Source organism: Phaenicophaeus curvirostris, chromosome 9, assembly GCF_032191515.1.
Source record: "Phaenicophaeus curvirostris isolate KB17595 chromosome 9, BPBGC_Pcur_1.0, whole genome shotgun sequence".
Taxonomy (NCBI): domain Eukaryota; kingdom Metazoa; phylum Chordata; class Aves; order Cuculiformes; family Cuculidae; genus Phaenicophaeus; species Phaenicophaeus curvirostris.
The window spans coordinates 3,885,843-3,912,512 of NC_091400.1; the positions used below are offsets into that span (position 1 = coordinate 3,885,843).

At 41.0% G+C, this 26,670-nt stretch overlaps 1 protein-coding gene across 5 annotated transcripts in view; it reads left to right on the forward strand.

Moving 5' to 3' along the window:
- Positions 1 to 26,670, forward strand: part of ARID5B (AT-rich interaction domain 5B) — a 117,660-nt gene that overhangs the window by 77,841 nt on the left and 13,149 nt on the right. For 3 of the 5 annotated variants that reach the window (XM_069864358.1, XM_069864360.1, XM_069864357.1), the window contains 4 exons: positions 1,665 to 1,777; positions 7,491 to 7,695; positions 10,053 to 10,105; positions 16,898 to 16,995. In XM_069864358.1, the coding sequence (XP_069720459.1) occupies positions 1,665 to 1,777; positions 7,491 to 7,695; positions 10,053 to 10,105; positions 16,898 to 16,995 (469 nt within the window). Of the gene's footprint in view, positions 1 to 48; positions 168 to 1,664; positions 1,778 to 7,490; positions 7,696 to 10,052; positions 10,106 to 16,897; positions 16,996 to 26,670 lie in introns of those variants that run through there. The other 2 variants (XM_069864361.1, XM_069864359.1) reach the window with 2 other exon arrangements.

The window sequence follows — 26,670 nt, forward strand, 5'->3', positions numbered from 1 at the left end:
CTGGGGGAGGGGATTTGTAAGCACGAAGCAAATACTCTTAGTGTTCATTTTGTGTAAGACTGACATCCACACCAAGTCGAGACTTCCAGCGACGTAGTGTGCAGTCACATGCTGTAGCATTCATGAGTACAGATATAAATCAGGCAGATGTTTGTCGACTGGAATGGGTAATAATTTCTTTCTCTCTTTGTTTGATTTTGCATGTTAGCCTCAGATGACAATTTCAGAATTGCTTTTCTGCAGTACTTTTCAATAAGCAAAATGTGCTTCACTGGAGATAGATGGAGATATTTCTGTAGGGAGATAAACATATTTTTAGGTAGACATGAATGTGGACTTACACACATATGCACATATATATATATATTTTCATATTTTTTTTAACCATTTGCCAGTGCTGGGGGAGGAAGGAGGATGTGTCTTTTGGACTTTTGCTTTTAAACCCACGGATTTTCTTTTTCTCTGAACAGACCAAATATGACACCGTTACTCAAACTATAAAATCAAATTAACACCCTTTATTGTGTTTGCAAACTAATTAAAATGTAAAATGTCCTGAAACCACTGGCTTACTGTGTGACAAATGTAAGATTAGAAACAATTAGAAGGCACTCAAGAGGTTTGTGGTGTTTGGATTTCTGACATTGTTCTAATCATCCCTTTAAGTAATGAAAACAATGGTTACCTAGAAATTAAAGGTTTAAAGGAAATTATCTTCTTCGGTACAGTCATTAGTTAATGATTGTTTATCATTTTAAATGTTGCCATAGTAGTCAGAGGCTGATTTTTAAATCTGAAAGCAGGCAGGACACGTAATAATGAGCAAACATCTGCTTCATCTACTATTTCTGTATGTGATCATAATTTATATTGCTATACCACTATTGAAAGATGAGTCTGATATTTTTTATGATGATCTGTATCCCATTGTGCGCATGGCTCAGCACAGCTAGGATTTAGTCACTGTGCTATTTCAGAGCTGTTTTATCTTAAGAATTGGACAAAAGTGAAAGTGATTCATGTTAATTTATATGTGTGGTATGTAACCCTTATGAAACAATCAATCACTTATTTCTGTACTTGTCAACTTCCAGAACTAGTTGTTAAGGGTTTTTTTGATCCATTTCAGGACTCAGGGGTAATTTTTTTTTTTTTTTAACTTTTTTAGAAGAACTTTGACAAGAATGACAGGATATATAAACATTTCTTGTAGCTGTAAGGAATTTCAATATTTCAGATCATTTCCAAAACCAGATGTTTCTCAAAGTTGGAAATAGTAGTTAGTACTCTTACTGGAAGATGAGAAATAATAAATGCAGCAAGCTGATTAATGCAAAGTTACCTATTAGTATTCTATTTTGTTCTTTTTTGTACCATGGAGAAATATATATGCTTTTCCTTTGAGTCCTTCGGAGACCAGTGTTTGACTTTGTATTAATTAGTTATGTGAAAGTAGAATAGATTAGCCTTGGGGGATATTCCATAGAAATGTATAGTGTGTCAAGATGTAACCCATGGAGGATGGGAATCTCGTAATAAGCATTTACTGCAGACAGATGTGTACATTCCTGTGACTGATTGTACTGGAATTATTTATTATGCTTTCAGCTGTTAAGAATCCAGTATAAGACAATGTGCTCAAATTGTTCTCCATTAATTTTCAGCGCCAAATCTTAAAGGCAGACCACGCAAAAAGAAGCCTTGCCCACAGAGAAGAGATTCATTAAATGGCATTAAGGATTCCAACAATAATTCTGAAAGCAAAGCTGTTGCCAAGGTAAATCACCTAATAATACTCTTTTCAGTACACTCTCCTTTTTTAGGTACAGCCTTGCCTTTGTTTCCCAGCATGCTGTTTCAGATTTAGACTGTAACTTATTTTCTTGGGGAGATAAATGTATTTTTTTTCAATAGTTTTATTCTTCCCTTTAAATCATGTCTGTGTTCAAAGTTACCAGCAACTGTAATCACCTAACAATCTAATGCTATCAGCTTGTTGGTAACTGGTAGTGCTTAAGCTTTCTTGGCATCTAGTGTTGGTTTTCACATTCTGTGACACACAAACATAGTTTGTGACAGTATCTTCAAATTAAAAATAAACCTGGGAGCAGCTCACCCTGTTACAGTGTACTTCTAAATATAAGTTTGAAGATAAACAGACTATGAAACAAGAGCCACTTCAGTAACGGTTTCCAAGAAGCACACACAAATGATATTACCCTGATGTTAAGATCCTGACTTTTTTTAAAATTAGGGGGGAAAAAACCCGATAAAGGCAGAAATTCTATATGAAGGCTTAAAAAAAAAAAACCCTGGTGTTAAGATCTCAACTTTTTTAAAATTAGTGGGAAAAACAGTACAGGCAGAAACTGAGTAAGAAGGCTTAAAAAAAAAAATCTGGGCTGTTTCTTTAATACTTAGTACTGAGCTGCATGTTCCAGGGTTTGTTGAATAGTGTGTGCTTTTACAGAGCCTTCTGTATGTGCTACAGTGCTTAGCCCACACTGCAAGTAAAAATTGGATCATTGATTTGTGTTTATAGACTTAATCTTTCAGATATTTATGGGTTGGTATCTTTTCCTTAAAATATTTTAGAATTGGGTTTCTGTAGTGTGATTTGCATCCTATTTTCCATGTTGTTTGTGTGGTTTTAAATAGGAATTTGGTTTTCTCTTTAAAAAAAATGCAGCACAAATGGCTCCTTTCAAGATGATTTAATTTGAAACTGTAAGATGCAAAGATGGAAAATTACTTAGAGCAATACTTGTAGATTTGTATCTGAGGCAGAACTTTGTCACTGTGATACTTTTGAGCTAAACACATTTGCATGGGCTGAATTTTAAGGCCAACTCCTCCCTAATCCATTGTTTCAATAAATTAGATGGATGTGTATCTGAAAAATGCTTCCATTGTTGTGCCCATCTCTTTAGGAAATGCAGTGAACCTATAGATCCATTTACATTGGTATTGTTGTATGCAATGAATGTCCTGGGAGATTAGGAGGTTAAAGAGGTCAAGTGGAAGTGTTCTGCTCTCAGTTTCTCATAGGAAGGCAAATTAAATTCCACCTCCTCCTCCTCCCTGGGAGTTCAGTTAATATTGTGCCTTCTGTTGGTGACGATAAAAGAGGCTGAAGTTCATGATGAAGCTCTGCCCTTAAGTCACTGTTTCTCTTCTTTTTGTGCCTATTGTGCTCAGTTGGAGTCTGTGCCATCATATTAGACAGGCATGGTAAAAGGCGATGGAGCCTGGTGTGTTGAAGTGCAGCGTCCTGCCTGATACTGTAGAGTTTGCTTGAGTGTTTTTGCTCTCTGGAAGAATGTGCAAAATCTGCAGTGTGGAAATGTCTCAATTTGCCTCAATTTCCCCTTCCCCTAAGCCATTTTTCGTGTTGAAATATCACCAGGAAGCTGCAACATGGACCGTGTTGTCAAAGCACCCTGGGCTGTGGCACAAGTAATTTTGCCTCTTCAGCACCTGATAGATAATTAAAAACAACACTTCATACCAAATTGTTTATCCTCTGTGTTTATATTTGAGTTCACCCTACTAGTCAAATGGGAGGATATTTCAGATAAGAAATAATTCTGCCTATTTATCTAGTCATACTGTGCTCGTCATTGTGCAGATATTAATAGCATTAATTATCTTGGCCAGCTTAATTTCATTATAAATAATAGACGTGCTCATGATATAATGTCCTTGCATGTAGTCACACTGACTTCACTGTGGCTCTTCACATCAATCTGTGTCTCAGGGCTGTGGATATACTTTAATAAGAGGAGGACAATGAATCAGAACCCTCTACAGCAGATGCGCTGCACTTTGTACAGCCCGTGCCTGTGGGTTTCAAGGGGAGACGGGGACGTATATTTGGGGAAGGGAAGAGGGATGGAGATAAACCTACTGTCTTCTCATTCTTGGGAAGAGTTGGGATGTGACGTCATCATCTTAGGCTCCAAGTTGGGCTTCACCATCGCTCTGTCCATGCTCTGTCTCTGACTGATGCTGACAATGGGTCCTTGGAGAGCAGGGTTGAACACTGCTAGTGTAAATGAGACAAATCCGCTACTGTCAGATGCTGAGACATTGTTGCAGTGTTTCTGGCCATATTCCTGTTCTAGCTAAAATCCCTTTTGGCCAGAAGTTGTGTTGCTTTTATCCTCACATCATGGTACCCAGTGTGTGACAGCAGCCTCATTTCCTAGTTGACAGCTCTGATGAAGATGCAGTGGCCATACAATTTGGGTCAGGAAATGGCAAAAGTGGCATTCTGAAGACTGGTTTTGAGCCTTTCAAGACCAATGCAAGCTTCATAGCTGTAATGACTTGCTGAATTGCATGTTCTTAGCTACCAATGACGGGAAGGCTTTGCACCTTCTTACAACTTAGACCTCATTAGGTATGTTTACCTTGAACCACCAGCAAATCATTTTGTCATCTTTTACTGTTACCTGACACAGAAAAGGGTTTGGTTGGGTAGGAGCAGCTCTGAGCAAATTCTGGAGTTAAAAATAGGGCAATAGTAGGACAAGCACTGTGGTCCTGGACCTGCAGGTGATGCCAGGGAAAGTGGCATCACTCATGTGATGATCACTCAAGTGACATCATTCATGTACCACTTCTTGCTTTTGATCCTCTTGCTGGTCACTGCATTCACTTTAGTACCTTTTACGGATGATCTGAGGGAGGTTCCATCCCAGGCTGGGAATGTAAAGATCACAAGAATACGAGGCCATCTACTGAGGCAGCATCAACTCTCCTGGAGAGATGTATATCAAGCTCTTCCCTCCAAGTAATCCAAGGACTCTGGAGGCTTTCATAGTTCACATGTCACCAGTGCTGGACAGGCTTTTGAGACTTACAGGCTCCAGCATAACCCTTGTTGTACCTGCTTCATGCTCCCGAAGACCCTTCCCAATCAAAGTGTGCAGAATTGCACTGTAAGGCTTTTTAAAACTGGCTGATATGACCATTTCAAAGACATGAAAGGATTGACTTGTTGAACATGGAAACTATCCCCAATTGAATTTACTCATTACATCTCCTAGTGCAAATGCTGAAGTAAACCTCTCAGTTCATTTGTACAGCAAGATCTGGCTCTTTGACCTTACTTTCCTGTACACTGGAGAGAAGGAGGCTGTGTGTAACACAGGCTTTTTTCACTCCTGGTGGCTTTTTTAGTTTTATTTTCTTTGTTTCCTTTTGTCTCCTCGGGAGTAGCGTCCCTTGCTGTTAGTTTGCTTGCATAGCAGTGAGCTCTGATTTCATTTAGCATTCATGCCCAGGCTGTCTTTGCAAACATAGTTCTGAATTGCCCAGTTTGAAAATGCAAATCCATTAAAAAGATTGATTGATTGGATTTACCTAGCGAGTGGGTGACAAAACTGGAAAGTTGTTCCCATGTCCAGTGAACTTGTTCCAAGTTTTAGCTTGCAAAAATTGGCAGCTCAAATTAAAAATCCTCAATTTATTGAAATCGTGGGTTCATATTGGGAATGCTTATCCCAGCCTTTGGTATAACATTGAAAACTATGACAATGTAATCTAAACTTTATAAGAGGAAGCTGTTAAATAATTTTGCGAGGAGCCAAAGTAAGAGAGTCAAGGGATTACAGCTTTAAACTGAAAAGTGGATGAGGAAATCCAAAGTTCATTTAATAGGAAAAAAAAATCCTATTAGCTCCATTAAGTTTGGGATGAAACCCAGGATCTTCACAGAAGTTTAATCAACAACATATCTATTGCTAAAAGGCGAAGCATAGTGTCCTGTGCCATAGGAAGACAGCATCTCTTGGAACCCTGCAACCAGAGAATATCAAGCAGTACAACAGACATACTTCAGCAGCAATGATCCAGAAAATTCCCTCGAAAGTCCGTTTCCCAGTCCCTCCCTGGGAGGAGCAGCCCCGTACCCTACAGTGCCCAATGGGGAGACTTTTCAATTGCGTTGATTACCTTGGAAAATTGTGGCCACTTCTCCTTTCTGGTTAGGAGCTAGTGCTGCTTTATCAACATCTGTGAAAAACCGTGGAGGCAGCTGACCTCATGTCAGAGCTTTCTGCAAATTTAAAACTCCAGAGGAGCATAAAAGAAAAGACTTTGCTTTCTCTCAGCCTGAAGCACAAGGTTGCTTTATTGACATAAAATATCATCTCTCCAATTATATATTTGTTGCTTGTTTACAAGCGCTTACATAATGTTCTTTGTTGTGCTTACTTCAAAAACGTCAACAAGTACCCAGGAACACCTGGTTTAGAAGTAAGGAGAGTGAAGGAGAGTCAATGGCTTACTTGACCAAGAGCTCCTGCCTTCCTGTTCAGTAAGATACGCTGCTGTCCTTTGCTGTCCTCCTGAAATACCAAATACTGGCTGTTAGAGTCTCCCTGCTCCCTCTGGGAGCACAAAGGACGTGTCTTGGATGGGGTGTGGTACTGGCAGAAGGCTCCTCACAGCACTTAAAAGCATTGAAAAGACAGTGCTAATCCAAAATACACGTAACCATTTCCACTATCTCATATAAGAGGACTTCCACTGTTTCACTGGAAATGTATCGATCCTGTCTTGGCCATGGAGAGCTTTTAAACATCACTTTCCAAGGTTCTGCTCTTGTGGGTTTTGTATATGCAAATTACAGGAATGCTCAAGTTGTAATTTGCTTTATTTGATAAGACGACTATCTTCAGGAGGACTGTAGGATTAAGCTAGTCTCACTGGATGTTTTTCTCCATGTTGGAATACTGATGGAGAGGTGAAGTGGTTCCAATTTGTTGACTTCTTGATTGGCACACGACTGCTGGGGAGGCCAGCGGGAAACCTGGAGCTCCGGAACTCGTGTGCTTTGGGGCTGCTGACGTCTACCAGTGAAGGGCTCCAACTACCAGCCTCTTCCTTCTGCGGAATACTTAGGGCTGTGCTTCAGTTTAAGCAGATGCTCAAACTCACTTGACTTAAGTCTGTGCTACAGCAGAAACTCCACTTGTGTGCCGAGAGCTTTCCCTGAGTAAGGTTGCCAAGGTTTGCATCTATTTTGGTGGGCCAAAGGAGAGAAAAATCCGTCATTTCAGAGCTGGCTACTGAGCGTTCCTGGAAGGTGCTGAGCACCCTCAGCTCCAGGGGTTGTCTAGGGGAGTTGACAATGCTCAAGTGTCAATCCTGGAATGAAGGTTATTATTAGACTTGCTAATAGCAAGTGTATGTGAGAGATGGGAGCTGTCTGTGACATAGCAATGTATAGTCATAAAAATGCAGATCTGGAGAGCATTACCAATGGGTTATAATGATTTAAAGATGTGGCTATTTAAAAATGTTGTGACTAAGATTCAGAACAAGACTTTTAGCTCTATAAATAGCTTCCTTTGTTTCCCCTCACAGTTGCATGGTTTGGCCTTCATTTTTTCAGCAGTCCGTTCTGCTAGGAGAGGGTATTTATTCCTTAAATGAAAATTAAAGGTTACCCAGATCTGATATGACATCTTTTCTTTTCCCAGGTAAAATGTGAGGCTAAGTCAGCTTTGCCCAAACCCAAGAGTAACAACAGCAACTGTAAAAAAGGCTCAAGTGAGGATAAATCAAAGATTGCCATAGGTGAAGAATGCAGAGCTGATGAACAGGCTTTCCTTGTGGCTCTTTATAAGTATATGAAAGAAAGGAAAACACCAATTGAACGAATACCGTATTTAGGTTTTAAGCAGAGTAAGTATCCTTTTTCTCACTTTCTTGTTGACATTTTAGAATGGTTTGGCTTCTCTGGAAAAAGCATTTGCACACAAAGCCTATTTTAAAGCTTTATGGATGGGGGACCATGTTTATATCTATCTTTTCCAGTCCAGGCATTTCACTGTCTTATGCCTAGATTTGCATCTCTTCCTTCTGGGGTAGTTGCTGCCAGATATTTATAGGTTTAAATCCGCTGATTATGACTAGAAATAGGCATGTTGAAAACTCTCTAGTTTTCTGTTTTGTAAATCTGCAGCCTCTGTAATGCCTTTCTTCTGAGTTAATAATATGACGTATCTTTATTGTGCCCAGATGTTCTTTATGAAAGGACAAATATTAAAGGAAGACATTTAAAGATGGTCAAAAAAGGCACAAAAGGGATCGTATATTTAAGCCCCAAAATGTGTTTATAGTTAATAAATTACTGACTTAGGAGAATATAAAACCAGACTGTATCTGTTTAATACAGAATGCAATGTTTAGAATTGCTTTGGCATGTACAGTTTGTAGTGCCACAATCTGTAAAGCAATTGTAGTGGAGATGATACAGTTGTAACTAAATTTTACATAAATATTGCAGTACAACGTAGATCTTTCAGTTTCCAACAAAAGCTGTAAATGGGAGTATTTTTCCTTTTTATCTATAGATTGAATGATACTTTATTTCCTTAAAGGGAGAACTCCCTGGATTGAAATATTATTTACTCTAGTTTATCTCCCAGATTAAAACCATGTGTTATTTTGATGAAGAATGTCAAACCTGTATGTTTTACATAACAATTTACATACCTAATAGCAATTGGCACTGATTGCAACAGGCCTCCAGCATCCATTATAAACTTATATAACTCTGAATGATTACAGTGTTTGTCTGAAAACTGGCTGCTTGAAATGGAAGTAAAATTAATGTACTATGAACAGCGTCGTTGCATTATGCATTGATTCAGATTAAATCAAGGCCTAAGCAAAGCCCTTGATAGCTTTGAAACAGTACAAGGTTCAATGAGGCTTCCAGAATGTTTGTTGTTAGAGAGCATTTCTCCTCCTTCCCCCTGTTTCCCCCCTCATTTTATTCTGCTGTCTCTCAAGAACGGGGACAGGATGGGCTTGAAAGACAAGCTAAAGTATTATTTCTAAAATTCCCCACCAGGGGTAGGGCTTCTGTTAACATTTAGTTGAAATACACTGGAAGTTGCCTGACATTCATTATAAATTAGGGACCTGATCCGGCAAATACTTAAATGCCAAGAGTAAGTATGCTGAGAAGAGCAGAAGTGTTTGCGGGATGGGGCTCTCTATTTGTCCAGCAAGACTTGAGCAAACATTGCCAATATAAATAGGTTAGTGGGGAGCAGCAGTATGTACACTACAACAGAGCATCCCCCACCAGAGGAAGAGATCCCATCCTCTGAGATCTGGAGTGTTATTGCTGAGTCTGGCCTCAAGTATTTGTAGTGTGTCTATGGGGAATCACTCTTTGTTGGTGGAATAGTGCGTGTATCTTTCACAGAGACATGACATCAATTTTTTTCTTATAGCAATTAAAATAAGATAACAACAAAAAATAAAATAAAATGAGACACCAGCAGCAAGCAGTGGCCCCGTGAGACAGTGGGCCAAGATGAAAAGCACATTAGAGGGGAGGAGTTCTGCAGGAAGTAACAAGCATCTCCCAACACATCTTTTGAATTGAGTTGCCTCCGTTCCTCCCACTCCGCAGCCATGGGCAAGGCGCAGCCATGCATACCATAATTATTATGGTAATTTTTATTTGTGCTCCCCCCCGGGCTCATTCACACAGGCCCCATTAGAACACAGCCTATTGTTTATTGATTGTGGAGGTTATTAGCTGAGCTGCGGTGAATATTGGATATTGTTGTTTAATCAATAGGCTTTCTCTGTGAGCCAGTGTGTGGCTCGTGCTTGCTTGCTAATGAAATCAGTATTAAACAAATAATTAAAAGCAACGTTCTTCCCAATGAGTAATTTTTATTACCAAAGTTATGGAAACATGCTACAGTCATTATATGGTGCCTCTTATCAGCAATGTCAAATGAGCCCATTACCTTTGTCTCAGTGTATTTTTCCAGTCCTGTTAAGGAATCTAAGTGCATTCTCTTATATGTGATTAAAAATATATATAGTATGGGCTAATATTTACTTTTCGGATTATGTAAATGCCTCTCTGGAAAATGTTTCACAGGAGCTTTTTCAGGGGCTATGAACTTTTTTTTTTTTCTGTTTTTCTTTTTTAAAAACTGTTTAATTTGCATTTCTTTGAAATATGTTGGTTAATGCAATGCTTATCTAAATACTTATTGTCCCTCTAACAGTTAACCTTTGGACTATGTTTCAAGCTGCTCAAAAACTGGGAGGATATGAAACAGTAAGTGTTTAAGTAACTTAAATGAAATAATTGTGCAATCTAACTTTTCCCTGTTAGAAAAAAAAAAATGCAAAGGCAAACAATCCTTTGATGCATTTTAGGCAAGCTGTACACATTGTGGGTTTATTGGACCCTCTTTGGAAACAGTCCCAATTAGTTCCAGGTTTGGCAAAATTGTAAGCTTGTCGTAAAAACTACAAGTGGAAAACATATGTAACTCTTCCCTGTCAAGGAAATTAGTTGGGTCTGTAATTTTTTCCCATGTTGAGAAAGGGCTATTATTGTACAACAAGCCAAGATTGCATAAAAGAAATTTCACTTGGCAACATCCCTGACATCTGTTCATGTCTAATATGGGAAATGTATTAAAGGCTTTCAAAAGTAATCAGCATTGTCCATTAAGGAATAGTATGCTGCAGTATCTTCTCTTATTCCAAGTGTAAAAGATCTTTATTAGACAAGGGTCAGTACCACATAAACAGGAAGTTATCAAAGTAATTCAGAAAAGTCTCTGACACTTTTTATCAGCTAACCATGTCTGACAAGAGCAGTTTATTTTTAGCTCACAGGAAAATTTGATGGCCATGGATTTTACAGCATGTATTCTGAACCAATAAAGTATTAGAGCAACAAAGTTAGATTAGAATCTTGAAATGAGAAGAAAGAGCTGCATTAATACGGCCCATTGAGATGACATCTGTAATAAAAACCAATTGACATAGGAAGATGTCGTCATTGGAAATATTTTCGTTGCACACAATGATCAGATTAAGTTGCTCAGTTCCTGCCGCAGTTGGATGAAAGAAATTATCTTTGCTTTGTTTACGCAGTAATCTGGGACATATCTGTGCTGTAGAGAAATGACAAGAAAAAATGCACTATCAAGAAAATGAAAGTCATTTGAACCAAAGTACAAAACTCACTGTTTTCCTTCCATACAATAAAGCAGATTGTTCTGTAAATCAGCAGCCCAGGTTGATTTGCATGAGTGTGGCTGGGATTTTGTGAAACGTGAATTCTAACATTCTCAACAAAAATATAAGCTTGATTTGTCTTTTATTGTTCCTGTATCTTTCATTAATCAGCACATACCATGCTTATGTACAGGAGTGCGTAGGTGTGCTCATGGGTATTTATGAATGAATAGCTACTATAGATCGTTACAGCAATTATGAAGCAACAGTAATTGCTGTGAGTTGTAAAATGCAGTGAAAATGAGGGCTAAAATCTTGAACTTGATCCAGAGCAAAAGGGAAGGCAGGGAGGGAGATTGAAAGGAGAGTGGCGTGTTCGGAGTGCTGTTTTCACAGATCTGCTTGAAGGGACTGAGGATCGGAGCAGGGATGCCCAAGTCATGGCTTGCTGGAGACAGCTGAATTTTAGTGCCAGAATGAGAGGGAGAGGGATGGATTTAGAGATGCTGGGGAAGGTGAACCTCTGTGTGAGGGCCAGAGCAGGAATAGAATGTTGATTTTGTGAGCAGAAGACCAGAGAGCCAGGTCTGCCAATGGTAGCAGAAATGGATTTGGATGACTGGGGTGACATGAACCTCAGTATCGGTTCCAGAATGTTAGGTTGGTCTGCTTTGATACAGAAATTTTGAGTGACCAGAATCTGGCCGATAGATTTGCACAGTGCCAATATCTATTGATCGTGATAAGTCACGTGCAGAGCAAAGGGTTTCTTGAACTTACCCTCATTAATAAGTTTTTTTCTATATGGACCCTTCCATTTGATTTGAATGAGTCATTTGTCCATTATAAGGGCTTCGCCACCATTAACTTGTTCTAAATTTTCACAGTTTTCTGGTTTGGGCATTGAGATAGAAATTGGTCTTTTCTCTTGGATGTATAGTTAGTAATAGAATATTTAGAAGAAGATATTTGGCTTCTGCACACGACAGCCATTTTATGAACAGGAAACAAATAAAATATTGGTTAAAATCACACATGGGAACTTAGAGTGGTCAGATGACTAATTTTCTTCTAGTAAGTTTTCTTCTAGTAACCTTTCCAGTTAAAGTGATTGCAAACTTTATGTCCTTATGGTTGACACAACAGTGCTAGTCATTTTGAATTTCAGTTTCATCCCCAAAACAGCCCACCTTGTCCATGTATATAGATGCTTTAATGGGACATTAAAAACATCTTTGAGAAACAAGCAGAGATTATGTACCGTGTTTCCCAGCTTGTGCCCAGATTCGTAGAACAGTGCAAGACTCTTAAGTCCAGTCCTGTCAGTTAAGGATCTAAAAGTGAATGACAACAGCCAGGGATTGGATTTGAGATGCACAGAACAACTTTCTTAGCTGTCTGTCTAGTTCTTAGCTGTTTGTTCCTCTATTGTCATGTATCACGGGCTGGAAAAGATCCAGTGAGGCTTGACAGAGAGTATTATCTGTGCATATGGGATATGCATATGGGATAGCTAGTGATGTCAAGTCATGATTTTGTGTCATACATTATCTTTAAAGGCTCTCCAGTTAGAGTACTTGCGAGGGTCATTTCTCATCTATCCATTAAATGTTTGATTACTAATTCTTAGCTGTCATCTGTAACTGTGTAAGACTGCACTGGAGATGTCTTAGAAAGATAAACAGTAACGAGAAAATTAGGTGGAGCTTTCAGTGCATAGCAACTTAAATTTTGCTAAGAGTTGATGGGATCCCATTTAGCTGCTGCCTCCTGGAAGCAACAATAAAGTGTTTTAGTTTTCAAAAATGAATGATTGACACATAGAGCAGGTCTGTGTCTGGGCAGGCCCGAAGACACTGATCTATCAGTGGAATGGAAAGTTACCTGAGTTTGTTTCGTACAGAGCTAATACCCAGAGCTCTGTTTTGAAAAGCATTGTGAACATCACACACCATGACCAGAAAATCTCCCATTAGATTTGCAGCAGGAAATAATCAAGAAGCATTTTCATGAGAAAGCAAGCTGGGAGCTGGGATCAGAGTGCAGAGGACATTAAGATTTCTCACAGCAGAAGGGCACCATTAAAAGCATGTGTATAAACAGTCCTCTGCTTTAACAGATTAGATCATTGCTTTTATTTTGTTGTTCTTGAGTACCAGTCACTGCGTAATGCTCCTCCGAGGTCGCTGGGCAGACAACTTTCTTGCCTAGCTCCAAATTCTGCTGATTAGGAAAGATATTGTAGAGATTTTCAAAGCTCCTGGCTTCCAGTGGGCCCAGATCTAGGACTGTGAAGCTATAGGTTGGAGCAGATGGTGGTAGAAGTCTGCAAACCAGTAAACTTCTTCAAAATTAAAGCCAGCATCACAATGGGAAGCTGTCAGAGATTGGACTGGTCTGTGCAATTGCCTTGATTAATGAGAGAGCCTGGAGGATCCTGCGCTTTAGAAATGTGGCAGGTGCTGGAAGGGAGGTACATACTGGTAGGAGTAGGTAAAACCAGATTGAAGAACTAGAGCACCAAAGGTTTTGTCTTCTGTTTGTTTTCGACTGAAGCAGGGTAACTTACCTCCGGAAACTGAGGCTGTATTAATCACAAGTGTGAAATGTAAGTGCTCGGAGCATTTGTTAAAGCTTTTTTGGCTTACACCACTGTGGCTCCATGCCCTTAAAAAAGCCCCAACACTTTGCTCCTGAAGGTTTATGGGAAATTCTCTTCCCAGACAGCTAAAATATTTTACTATTTTCATACCTTTTGCTATCTGTCTTTATGCTCCTCGTGTGCACCACTCATGAACGCGTCACCAACCAGGAGCACGTATGAGCCCTTTCAGAGTTAAAACCAATGTGTAAAAGCAGACAAAGCAAGCATGTTTGGTAGGAACAGCAACATAAGCAAAACACTGCCAAGCACTGCCCTTTCCTGGCTTGTTAGGAAGTTCCTAGTCACTGAGATGGCTGGGAGGGACTTGTATGAGAAAAGAGAGCAGTCCTCAATTTGGATGTGGCCAGCATGATGCGTCCAACTCAAGCAGTGCTGCCCCACACAACTGTGATGTTTCCACAGTGCAGTGTTTTGTTCAGATTGTTTAAGTATGTAATGTATCAGTGACTTTAGTCCTTTGAAGTTTATTAAGCATAAAAACTAAACTTCCCACAGCAGAGGAAAACTCAGCCCTGGACTTTGTTAGAATAACAGTTGTTTCAGGGAATGTCAAAATTAAACTTAGCTCTGTACATGGAAGGGCACCGCTCTGCTAATTGCTGAGGAGCTCTGGACTGTTGCAGAGGCAGGATTGGATAAAATGGGGCAAATGTTTGTGTAAATGCTGTTCTAACCAGCAGAGAGGAAAGAGACACCAAAAATGATCCAGGGATTTCAAAGGGATTCCCTTTTCCCCTTAAAGTTGGTTGTGTGTACTGATGTTCCGTTTTTGATGTTCCAGTCTCTTCTCCCAAGTGACAGGGGACAGGATGAGCGAGAACAGCCCCAAGCTCCGCCAGGGGAGGTTCAGGCTGGACATCAGGAAAAAATTTTTCACGGAAAGGGTCACTGGAACAGGCTGCCCAGGGAGATGGTTGAGTCACCTTCCCTGGAGGTGTTTAAGGGACGGGTGGATGAGGTGCTGAGGGGCGCATGGTTTAGTGATTGGTGGGAATGGTTGGACTGGATGATCCTGGAGGTCTTGTCCAACCTGGTGATTCTATGATTCTATGAGTATCAGCTCTTGAGTCAGCTCCACCTCATGATTAACAAGACTTGGGCTCTAAGGTTAACATTTTCCTTTTGAAAATGGAGACCACGCTTCTTAGTCACATTGGGATGTTTAAAAAGGGGACGTGCAGTAGTCCTCTTGCTGACTAATCCTTTGATTTGTCTATAGCTCCTGCAGAGCATCACCGTACTTAGCCAAAGCATCAGGTCTTGGCCCACAGCCTTGCAAGCCAGCCAGGCTGCGCTTGCCAGAGGGCTGGAGCACAGACCCCGTACAGGCTTTATGCATCTTTGTTTCCCTCATCCATGAAGCTGAAAGAGACTTGATTTAATCTAAAGGCACTCGCAGCAGTCCTTAGGGAATATGTGATTCTGGGGAGTTACTAGAAGGCCAGGGCTGTCTGGCCATGCCTCTGTCCTTTGCCTGTCCCGAGGACTGGTGGGATAAGTGTGGGAGACAGGACCAGAGGTAGCTTCCCATCCAAGCGTTCCTCCACTGCAGGGTACTTGGTCCCTCTCTTTTATGACCTTTCAGGTTGCGGAAGGAGCATCTGCTCATATTCTCAGGAGATGATGTTCTTTATGGCTTATTGGGACTCCAGTTCTTCAATCCCCTTTCGTTATAATAATAGGTAGAAGTGTGGGTAACCTGGGGAAGAGACAGCATAATAACTTAAACAAAATAGACTGAAAATGAACCTTGTCCTCAGATGAGCATTTGATTTGTGTTTAAATAATTCATTTGTGGTGAATTTATCCTTGAATTGCAGTCTCTCTCTTGTGCCTGTGGTCTTTGAGTTGGTTACAGAAGACAGAAAATAAAATCAGTGAATGTAGTCAGTCCATTTTGCTTTAAATAAGGCTTTAGATAAAATACTTCTTTTTTTGTCAAGTATCCGTAGGTGCAAACTACGTACAGGTGCTAATAGTGAGTTGGAGATACCGATCTTTTCTAAGGAGAACTGTACAAACAATAAACTTGAAGAAATTGAAACATTATCAAATTATAAGTCTCCAGCCTTACTTTTGGCTGTGGAAAATAATTGCTAGAAAGTAAGGATTTTCCTTTTATATTGCATGAAAAAGAAACACCTCTTCCTCTGTAATATTTAATGATGATAGCTATCTTCTCTTGTTTAGATGAAAATTACAGGCCTCAGATTGCAAGTTTTAATATTTGTTTTCCTCTGATTGCTGCCTTTAGCTCCTCAGTAAATGCCATTGACTGCTCTGTGGGTAACTCTGAAGAAGCCTTCGGGGCTGAATATATTAAAATCCACAGCATTCCACAGAAAATGACAAAATTCTCCCCAAATTGCCCTCACAATTTTCCACTGGTCTTCTTTATGAGCTGCAGGCAAAAGAGGATGATCTGTTGTGCTTGTCCTATTCCTGTTTTTCTTCCTATTTTAAATATAGAGGAATATATAAAGTAATGAAGTGGTATTGAGAAACGATTCTTTTGCCAGGTCTTCCATCTGTTATTCTGTATAATCCTAATTTCTGTACAAAAAAAAACAGAACTGTGGTATGCAACTCAATATGTTACAAGATGTTTATTTTCATCAGCATAGTCCAATAAAGTACATAGCTCAAATATTAACATTGGATTATGTTAAGATTTCATTACTATTTGATCTATATATTTTACTGACATAAATAAATAAAAATAAACAGCTTGTAACATATAGACTTACGGACTATGCTTTTGTGGATTTACAGAATTCTGTGGTGCATTTGGGTTTTGCAGCAGATTTATTTTCTCTAATTCAGTTAAAATAACTATGTAATCATCATTTGTGCTGAGTATGGTTTGAGCTTCATTTTCATAATTCACCGTGGGATTTGTCTGCATAACTTCTGATGGTTAATGACCCTATATTGATTGAGATTCTCTTTTGTGAGGCCGTGTTGCTTATGACTTGATAATGAATCAGTCAGATCACTCCATTTTAGAGAGAAAGAAAACAGACATGGTGTTAACTTACAAAAAAAAAAAAGATACTCAAAGCACCGTGCACTCTATATATTCTGTAGGGGCTTTTATAGTGCTTGTAGTACATGCTGTTCTGAAAGTGTCACGCATGCATTTGTTGTTGTGAACTCAAATGCTGTAGAATCTGTAAAGATGCAAGATTAAATTTTCCATTGCCATTTTTACAGATAACAGCCCGTCGACAATGGAAACATATTTATGATGAATTAGGTGGTAACCCTGGAAGCACAAGTGCTGCTACATGTACTCGCAGACATTATGAAAGGTAAGATAACAAATCTGAAATTCTTGTTTAATAATGAAAAAATTAATTCAGAGAGCCTTCAAAGCATTTTATAAAGAATTAGGGAAAGAGAGAGAAAGAGAGAGGCTTCTTAAAGATATAGTAAATATGCCCCCAACAGTTTAGTCAGATAATCCATCGTAATTTAAAACAGAGTGTATGTCTCCAGTGACTAAATAAATAAAACAAGCATCTGATTTTTCTTCGGTACCTATCTTAATTTTTGTAACAGCATTCTGGTTAAGGAAGCTGAAAGACAGAGCAAAACATACTCAAGGAAAAATAAGAAACGACAGGTAATTGATGCAAACACTTGTCTTCTGTCATTTTTTACGAATACTAATTAAGCAAATTGTAGTTGTGATCACAATAATGGGGTGGCCCACAATGCAGGGTGCTGTTAATGTTGTAGGTCATGCAGAGTGTTGCATTCCTCTTCATTGCATTCTTTCCCTCCTCCCTGCCTGCAAGCTGCTGCCAAACACTCTTTCTCTGCAGCCATTGTTGCTGGTCAGGACTGTTGATTTCTTATTCTTCCCATGTAGATAATAACTTCCAGGGCTGGTGAAGCCAGCATGCATTGAATGAAATACTGGACCTGGAATGTTTTTTGGTTTGGTATGGTTTTTAGAAACAGCTCCCTCTTCTTTTTTTGTCCTTTGTTTTAATTTATTTTTGCTTTTTTTGCCTTTTTTTTTTCTTTTTTTTTCCTTTATTTTTTTTAGGCAAGCACAAGCGTTAACAAAAACTGTGCAATTTCAGGCTCAGATAAGGGAAGTCCAGTCTCTTGTCCTGGGCATAAACAAGTTGCTTTGCTGTGCACAAGGTGGTACAGCAGAGCTGTGTTCAGTGGGCAGTTTCCCACCTTCTTTTAGTGCCTTACATGTTGGCCACTCCAAGGGAGATGCTGCCCTCCTCATGGAGGGAAAGGTTTATCACCCATATTTTCAGGAAACATCTCATAAATAAGGACTTGGGTGCATGCAGAAGCTGCATGTACTGCCGCTAAAAAAGTTTCTGGAGATCAAGTGAAGCAGCAGAGCAAATTGAGTTGTGGTGCATGTCAGATGGGGCTTTTCCCTGCCTTTGTGTTGCAGACGAATGTTATAGATTGTTTTAACTGACTCATCAGATCGTGGATATTACAGTCCCAAGTGTCTTGGGGCTCTCTCTTGCACCCAAGCCAGCTCTTGGGTTTCACACTGGTAGCTTGGGTCGTCCTTCACCAGATGTGCTTTGTAGGATGTTGTTTATTTGACAGAGGAGACCAAAGCGTGCATGAGAGTTAGGTCTCTGTGGGCATAGGTCACACAGGGAGCAAGTGGTACTGGTCTCTACGTTGCCTGCAGTCACCAAGAGAGCACCTCTCTTGCAGTTGTGGAAGAATAAATGGACCATTCACAAATACTTCATAAACCCCTGTCTGTCTCACCTGCTTTCATGCTAGTGGTTTATTTTTTAACTTACAAAATCCTTGAATTGCAATCATCTCTGATGCATAGGGGCTCATCTGTGTGACTTACTAAGCAGTTACTCGGGTGTGATACGAAGTGCCGTAATGCTCATTGTGCTCACTAGAAAACCTGAGCAGATTCATGATGCCTTCACGATTGAGAAACCTCTCCAGGCTACCCAAAAGGAGGTCTGCTTGCCTTCAGCCAGTCTGAGGAAAGTGTCTTTTATTTTATGGTTAGATTGGTCTTAGCACGCTGAAGAGCTCAAATCTGAGTTCTTGGACTGCAGTCTTCTGTGCAGGTTCTGGTTTAGGTCTGATGTGAGGCAGCACTCATTTTCCAGGTCTCTGGCAGGCTGTCAAAAGATGGTATTTGGAGGAAAAGTCTTGTAGGATTTCTAAGTTAGCCCTGAGTTTGCGTAAAATATGCTTTACCAAGTCTGGTCTGAAAAACCAAAACAATCATACAGAAAACCTCAGTGGCTGGTCCAATCTCTGGATTTCTGGTGTTAAACACATCTTTTTCCACCACAGGAAAGCTCTATTAAGCCTCAGACTTGGAAAAAAAGTAAATGAAATTGTCATGGTTTGTTTCAGCTGGTAATTCTAACTACAGCACCTGTAAATGTAATGCTCATTTATAGCCAAAGTGCTCAGATGACATTTAATCTAAAGCTAGAACTGCAGAGCAGGAATACACATTCATGATTCAGGACACACATACATTTTCTAACTTGAAGGTGAGCTGTAAAGCTAAACTGGAAATTGAATTAAGCTGGGAAGTAAATGCTGAATAAACCTCATGATTTTTCCTTTCTGAATCCCAGTGGCTTTTCCTTGCTTACTGAAGGCAGAACAGGCAGTTCCCTGACTACGCTGATCCTGTTGCTGTTTGACTTAGCCTCGCCATTCATCTCTACAAGTAGATCACAAGGGCATCCGTGTTGTGTTAACCAGCTTTATTCCAAGCTGACAGAGAAGCCGTTTGCACTGGCCTTAGCGTGTCAAGGCTGCTTAGGTGGCAGCAGCCTTTCAGTGACATCCTGACATTAGGATGTTGAGGAGTGGAATGGCACATGAGTCCCGTTCAGGTACTGCATCCCGCCTTCCTGCCCTCTCCAAGTTCCCTTCTGCAAGGTGGAGTTTCACACACAACTTCAAAGGCTAAAAATAAAAAAAAAAATTTAAAAAAAGGAAAAAAAATCCAAAACTTAACAAAAAGCCAGCAAGAACTGAGGAGGGCAGAATTGCCCCTCTGTCTAGCAAATCCCATAAAGAAGCATTACTTTTCTCAAAAGATGCTTAAAACCTTTAAAAAGGCTGCAGACCCATGGTACCAAGGATGGTAAAAGCTGGAACAAAGCCATATTGAAAGGCTTTGGGGAATGCTGTGCTCCCTTCTCTGTCCCCCCCTGTTCGGAGCAGGGCTTGTGGTGTTTGCCGCTGCCGTGCTATAGGCAAAAAGAGAGCTCTTTGGTTGGTGCGATATTTGCTTTGTTTCCCTGGTAAAAGGGAAAGATTCTTGTGGGCATTATCAACTGATTCATTTTTCATGTACGGTTTGTGTTTCCAGTAACTGGTTTCATTTTAGAACAAGGCGAGGCTGCCAGTGTTTCAGTAAGTGTTATTTGTATATTAGACAACTTTTGTTTTATTAATGAGTATAATAATGAAAGTGCAGGTTGCTGAGTAGGAGCAATGGGTGTTTTTATTTAAAGCATAGCAGGCATCGTATAATGCCAATGAATGCGTTATTGTCACTGTAGGCATGGCTGGTCTGAACCTGCCTCTGATTGGGTTATTCCAAATAGGCCCAAGCACTTCATAAAAATGTCTTTGTCAGCCTAGTTTTCCTTCCAAACCTATTCATCTCTGTCAGTTTTTAATATTAGTACCAGGCTCTTGGCTATAGTCCATTAGTACTGTATTTAATTGCTCATGTTACAGATGATTACCAATATAAAAAGCATTAATGTTTTCCCATCGTGGGGCTGTTGCCCTGTGCACAATTCGGACTGTACAGAGCTTACAAGTTGTTGTTGTTTTGGTCATTAACTTTCTTCATTTGTGCTCCCTTAATGCACCTACCTTGCACGATCGCAGAAAGCTGGAGGCGTGTGTGGTTGGTATGAGCTGATTCAGCCCGCACCTTTCCTGTGAAACTCTCACAGCCCTTGTCAGTACCCTACATCTCTCTCTCTCTTATCAAGAAACACTCAGAAACGGCTATTTTTCTGCGAAGCACTCTTCTCCATGTTGCCTTCCCCTAATAATGCAGATGTGGTTTTCACATGCAGGGTTTGAGGTTTCTTTCGCTTTCATGCAGAACACGTGATCAGCAGCTTTAATTTTCCAGCATGAATGATAGGCTGTGTTTCTGCAGTGCTGATGACGTTGTTGTTAAGGGTTTTTCTTCCATACTACACCACCACCACCCTTAAAAAACCCCAAACCGAAGGAACGCAGCCTGCTATTTTGCAAGGTATATACAGTTCCTAATAAAATGCATTGAACAAAACAAAAATACGAGCAATTGCCTGTTGGGGCCTTTTTCTAGCTCCACGTCTGGCTGTGATTCATCTTGGTTTCCTCCAAAGCGAGCCTTGTGCACGAGCTATGCACAAACATGCATGGGCCAGGGATTTGTGGTGTTCAATGGCATGAGGTAGCACTCCTCAGCTGCTTTGGTGGACAGACGTTTCGGTGTTTGAAGGTGTCGTTGCAGGCTGCTGGATGGTCCCATAGAGCAGAAACCCTCCTGGCTGCTTGGGGTGCTGCCAGGAGCCTCGTTCCCTTGGGGTCTCCGGCAGGGATGCATCCCACAGGCCATGTCCTGCTCTTCAGCAGTGTGTCTCATGTCCTGCTCTTCACTAGTATCTTGAAAATCAGACTGACCTGGTCAAACCCAGCTGGAAAGGGGTTTATTAGTTTTCACACTCTCATCAAATTTAGGCAGCTGGGAAGTGTTCTGCAGAGCCACAACCACCCGGGACTTGGTGAAGAGCAGATAGGTGAGATGAATCCATGAGCAGGTTGTGGTTCTTCAGAATCTGGAAAGGTGGCTGGCTGCACCTGTGCTTTGGACACAGACCTGCAGAGGGTTTTATTCTGGCTGTGAGAGTGGCCCCTGGGCACCTGCAGAGCACCCTGCATGTCAGTCCCATACCACGGGACTAAATCCCAGGAGATGCAGCGTCTTGTACAGTTCAGAGCCCATTCAGCCATTTTTCTGTCTAAATTCCTCGCATGAATATTATATATTATCAACAACAAAAGCAGGTCAAAATAAGTCCCTTGCATCGTTTCCCTTGAACAGCCATAAAGTCTCTCTACCCTAAGGATACTCTGCAGTAATTCAATATGCAAGAGAACCTTGCATTCCATGCAAATGCCATTTGGTTTTCTTACAGCATTTGGATAACTTTGGTAACGTGTACGTATTTCAGTGGAGTTTCTTAGGAAATAGCAGCCGATCTTTTAGAAGGAACAAAAAACAGAAGGCTAGTATAGCATCCACGTGAAAATGCTTATGGTTATCTTTTAATACACAATGTAATTAATAGAAGGTTTTGATTTGCACTGTTAAGTGTGAAAACATCCTCAGGCAAAAATTAATCAAATGTTATGTCATGCTGCAAACTACAGCTAGCTCTTTGTTTGACCCAAAAAAAACCTTGCCAGACAGCAGTTCTTTCTTGTTGTACTGACTTGGTTGTTTTATTTTTGTCTTCACCCCACTTTCCTGCACCCCTCCCACTTCAGCTAGTCCTAAACTCCCAGAAAACTTCACAAGTTGGAAATTGTCTCAATAGTTTTCCATCAAGCACAAATTTAAGCCTGAAGATAGATGAGGTGTCTCAGTTCTCTCTTTCTTTTCCTGGGTTTTTGGTTTGGTTTTTTTTCATTTTGATAAATAACAAGAGGTTTCTACTTATGATTTTCTGCCCTCGGGGCTTTATCATTAAGATTAAATAACTGTACTCTCAAGCATACCACTGAACAAACATCTTTTCAATTATGTGAGTAACAGATGCTTTAACAAAGGAACTATTGAAAATTCAGAAAGCTTCTCCCCTCCCCAAAATTTAAAAAGTATCAGATGACAGAGGAATGTAATTGTTTACCATTAAAACAGATCCTTAGCTGTCCATTCAAAACATCTGAGGATGCAGAGTTTTTTCAAAATTTCTAGGTTTTCAGCCTTGGAGACTTAGTGGCCGACACTGGAGCCAGCGGGTGTCCCTGGGTGCAAGAGTGCGGGACAGTTGGACACTGCCTTCCAGTGCCTGAAAACGGATGAACTCTCTCCTTGCAGGGAATTGCTTTCCCAGCCGCATCCCTCTTTGCACCCAGGAGTTTGTCCCAGCAGAATTGGGGGATGCTCTTTACTACCCGGTGTTCTGGGGTGGGTTGTCACCCAAGGAGAGGGGAGCTTCTAGGCGTGCTGAGACTGTGCCATATGTCCAGTGCTCTTGGGGTCCTGGCAGTCCCAGCGGCTGAGCTGAGTGCTTGTGGTTGGTCAACATCAGGCAAAAGTGTGTCTCACATGGTAACCTCATTTATTTGACTTCCAGAAGTAGGGACAGATTCTGCACAGGGGTACAAGCACCTTTTCCTGCTGGGAGCTGAGTTGCCCCAGGAGGGTGCTGCGTAGTGGGAGATGTGCCATTCTCCTTTGCAGGAGATGGAAGAACGGAGAGTAAGATCTTTCCCCTTAGATTCTCCAGGTCTGCTGGGAATCCTCAACTTGCATGTAGCAATTGTGGTAGAGTGATGTGGGGAAGCTGCACTGTCCCCATCACTCTTCCTTTGAATCCTTCCCATGCAATAAATCTGCACCAAAGGCAGAAGTCTGGGGTTGTTCATCTCCCCCTGCTGATCCATAGGATCGAGTGGCTGAGCTTACCTCATCTGGCCATGCAGCTAAATCAACAGCTGTGTTTGTAATGTCACTAATTTCCAGTTTACTTAAACAAAGTGTCTTTGAATTCTCTTATGGCAGCACGATTCCCACCTTTCAGCAGCGAGCCGTTCTCATTTACCCACCAGCACTCCCAGTGGGCTGTGAGGAAAGTTGTTGATGAAGGGATGAAAGAGCCATTTCTTTAAGGAAGGAACGTTCTTTGGGAAGAAAACTGAACTCAAACATGTTTTGCCTTGGCAGATAAAATACATGCCAGTTTTGTACTTCAGACAAATGCAAATAAACCTCTTGCTATTGTGTTCTGCACAAAAGCATGTGAGGCTTGCTTCTCGTAACCCCTGGATGGTACAATGTGGTCCAGGGAAGTCAGGCTTGAGGAACACACTGCTTCATTTCCTTGATGTATTTTATATTCCCATTTCAGGAAACAGGCCGAGACCTAAGTTTTGGGTTATTCTTCTCCCCTCTTCTGTTCTGGGAATTTGTCGTTGGTGCCCAGGAGAGCTGTCTCCTGCTCCTGGTCATCCCCACCAGCTGATTGCTGTTGAAGGTGGCTTTTTTCCCATGCTTACACTGACAGCATTGCTCCAAGATATATCCCTTTTGAAGAGCATCAGGATAAAAAAGACTTCTCATAGGGTCAGAGCTCGAGGGAAAAAGACCTGAATGTTTTGCCATTGAGTTTCTAGGGAACAAGAATTGGATTTCTCTCACTGAGGTTATCAACAGGGGCCCCTTTGCACTGTGGGGGCTGTCACTGGAGCTGCCCCGCTCTGCCCCAGCTCAGCAGCCGCTCATCCTGGCCCTGCGCTCAGAACTTCTGGATGCAGGGGGTAGGGGTGGCTCTGCCTGGCTGCTGTGGGCACCTAGTGAACCAGATGGTTGCCCTGTTGAACCAAGCACAACATCTGTCTCATCCCCCAGCTCCAGCAGTACCTTTAGAGGAAGGAGGAAGAGCCACTGTGGCATAGTGTGCCCAGGAAGAAGGTGTTCTCCCACCTCCTGCCAGTAAGGAGATTTATTGCCTATCCCTTTTCAGTGTTTTTGAAACTCTAAGAGCTTAATGTTCTCATGATTTACATTAGTATCTAATCCTTGTGTAATCACAGTAATCCCTTGGCCCTAAGATATCTATTGTCAGTTCCACAGGTTAACCGGTTGCTGTATTCATTTGGTGGAGCAAATTTAAATCTTTTTCCATTCCCGTTGCAATCAACTTCCTTAACCTCCTGGCCAAGTATGGGAATGGGACAGCATCTCCCAAGGAATGGGCTTCAGTATTTTAGAATCATAGAATTGAGTAATTTTGGTTGGAAGGGACCTTTAGAGATCATCTAGTGCAACCTTCCTGCAATAAGCAGGGACATCTTCAACTCAATCAGCTTGCTCAGAGCCCCATCCAACCTGACCTTAAATACTTCCAGAGATGGGGCCTCTGCCGCCTCTCTTTAAGCAGGCTCTTCCAGTGTTTCACTGTCCTCATTGTAAAAAAGTTCTTCCTCATATAGTCTAACTCTACCCTCTCTTAGTTTAAAACTATTGTCCTTTGTCCTGTCACAACAGGCCCTGCTAAGAAGTTTTTCCCCAACTTCCTTATAAGCCCTCTTTAAGTTCTGAAAGGCCACAGTAAGGTCTCCTCGGAGACTTCAAGGTGAATTACCCCAACTCTCCCAGCCTGTCTTCTATCACAGGAGAGGTGTTCCAGCCCTCTGATCGTTTTTGTGGCCCTCCTCTGGACCCACTCCAACAGGTCTGTGTCTTTCTTGTGCTGAGGGCTCCAGAGCTTGAGGTGGGGTCTCACGAGAGTGGAGCAGAGGGGCAGAACCGCCCCCCTCGACCTGCTGGCCACGCTTCTTTTGGTGCAGCCCAGGATACGGTTGGCCACCTGGGCTGCAAGTGCATATTGTTGACTCTTGTCCAGCTTTTCATCCACCAGTAGCTCTAAGTTCTTCTTGGCAGAGCTGCTGTCAATCCCTTCATCTCTGTCCTGTATTGATACCAGGGGTTGCCTCAGCCCCGGTGCAGGACTCCGCACTTGGCCTTGGTGCACCTCATGATGTTCGCAGGGGCCCGCTTCCCGAGTTTGTCCGGGTGCTTCTGGATAGCATCCCATCCCTCAGGTTTGTCAACTGCACCACCCGGCCCAGTGTTGTCTGCAGACTTGCTGAGGGTGCGCTCGATCCCACTGTCTATGTCATTGATGAAGTCACTTTAAGTCCTTCCAAAATTATTCTTGTGGCTGAGAGGCTCTGTTGTGCGCTGTTCTGTTTTGGGCTTGGAGCCCTTGAGAAAACAAGATGATGTCAATGGGAGACCTGCTGGAATATTTTATTCTGCCAGAAAGAAAACAAAAATAAACGCTGAAATAAGCAATATAAAAAATAGTGTAGGGGTTGTGCTAAACTGCCTCCTTCCCTCCTGTGTGTCCTGGGCATATGGTTCCTCCCTGACCCGAGAGCCCTGTCATATCCATACACAGTGGGGAGAATTAAAGAGGAAACTGGCAGCCTTAACATTTAATTTCCTTCCTCTTTCTGGGCTGGTCAGATCCTTTGCATTATTGTAACTACTTTTTTATCATGTCTATAAATAGATGTGCTCTCATGTGTCCTGTGAAGCGGAGTCGGGCCAAAAAAGTCATTCATTCTGCATAATCAATACATGAAAATGTAGTGGTTACTGACTCAGATGAGGTCTTGTATTGTTAGTTCTGTAGCTGGGAAAAAAATGTTGACTAATAAAGATTAAGGGCTTATTTTTTTTTTCTTTTTATGAAATGCTAATGATGAAGACATGTTTGATATACTGTGAAATACATTTCTGTAATGTGAAGTTTCTGCTTTTTGTTGGGAAAGAGATTCAGTCCCTGGAGGATTTTAGAATTTGTAAATATAAAATTATCTGCTTCGGTGTTTTTTAAAAAAAGGTTGGCAGAAAGCCAGATTACTTACATTACTGTAATAGATTTCCTGACCTCTGACATCTGCTGCAGAGAAGTACATTGAATTTTTCATAGTATCAGATGATTCAGATCTAAAAACTCAGTACACTCTGCGCCATTATTTAATTCAGGACTTAGTAAAGCAAAATCTTTTTTTGAGTAGCAGTTTATACGTGATTAAACTTAATATTGCCGATTGTAATAAATCAGGATTAGTATAGTTCTGATTTGTTAATCTAACTTGTATTGATTTTAAGTTGTCTTTATTTAAAAAAAAAAAAAAAAGACTGGCTTTTCACAGTGACTGAATTTAATAAGAAGCCCTGTGATAGCAAAGAC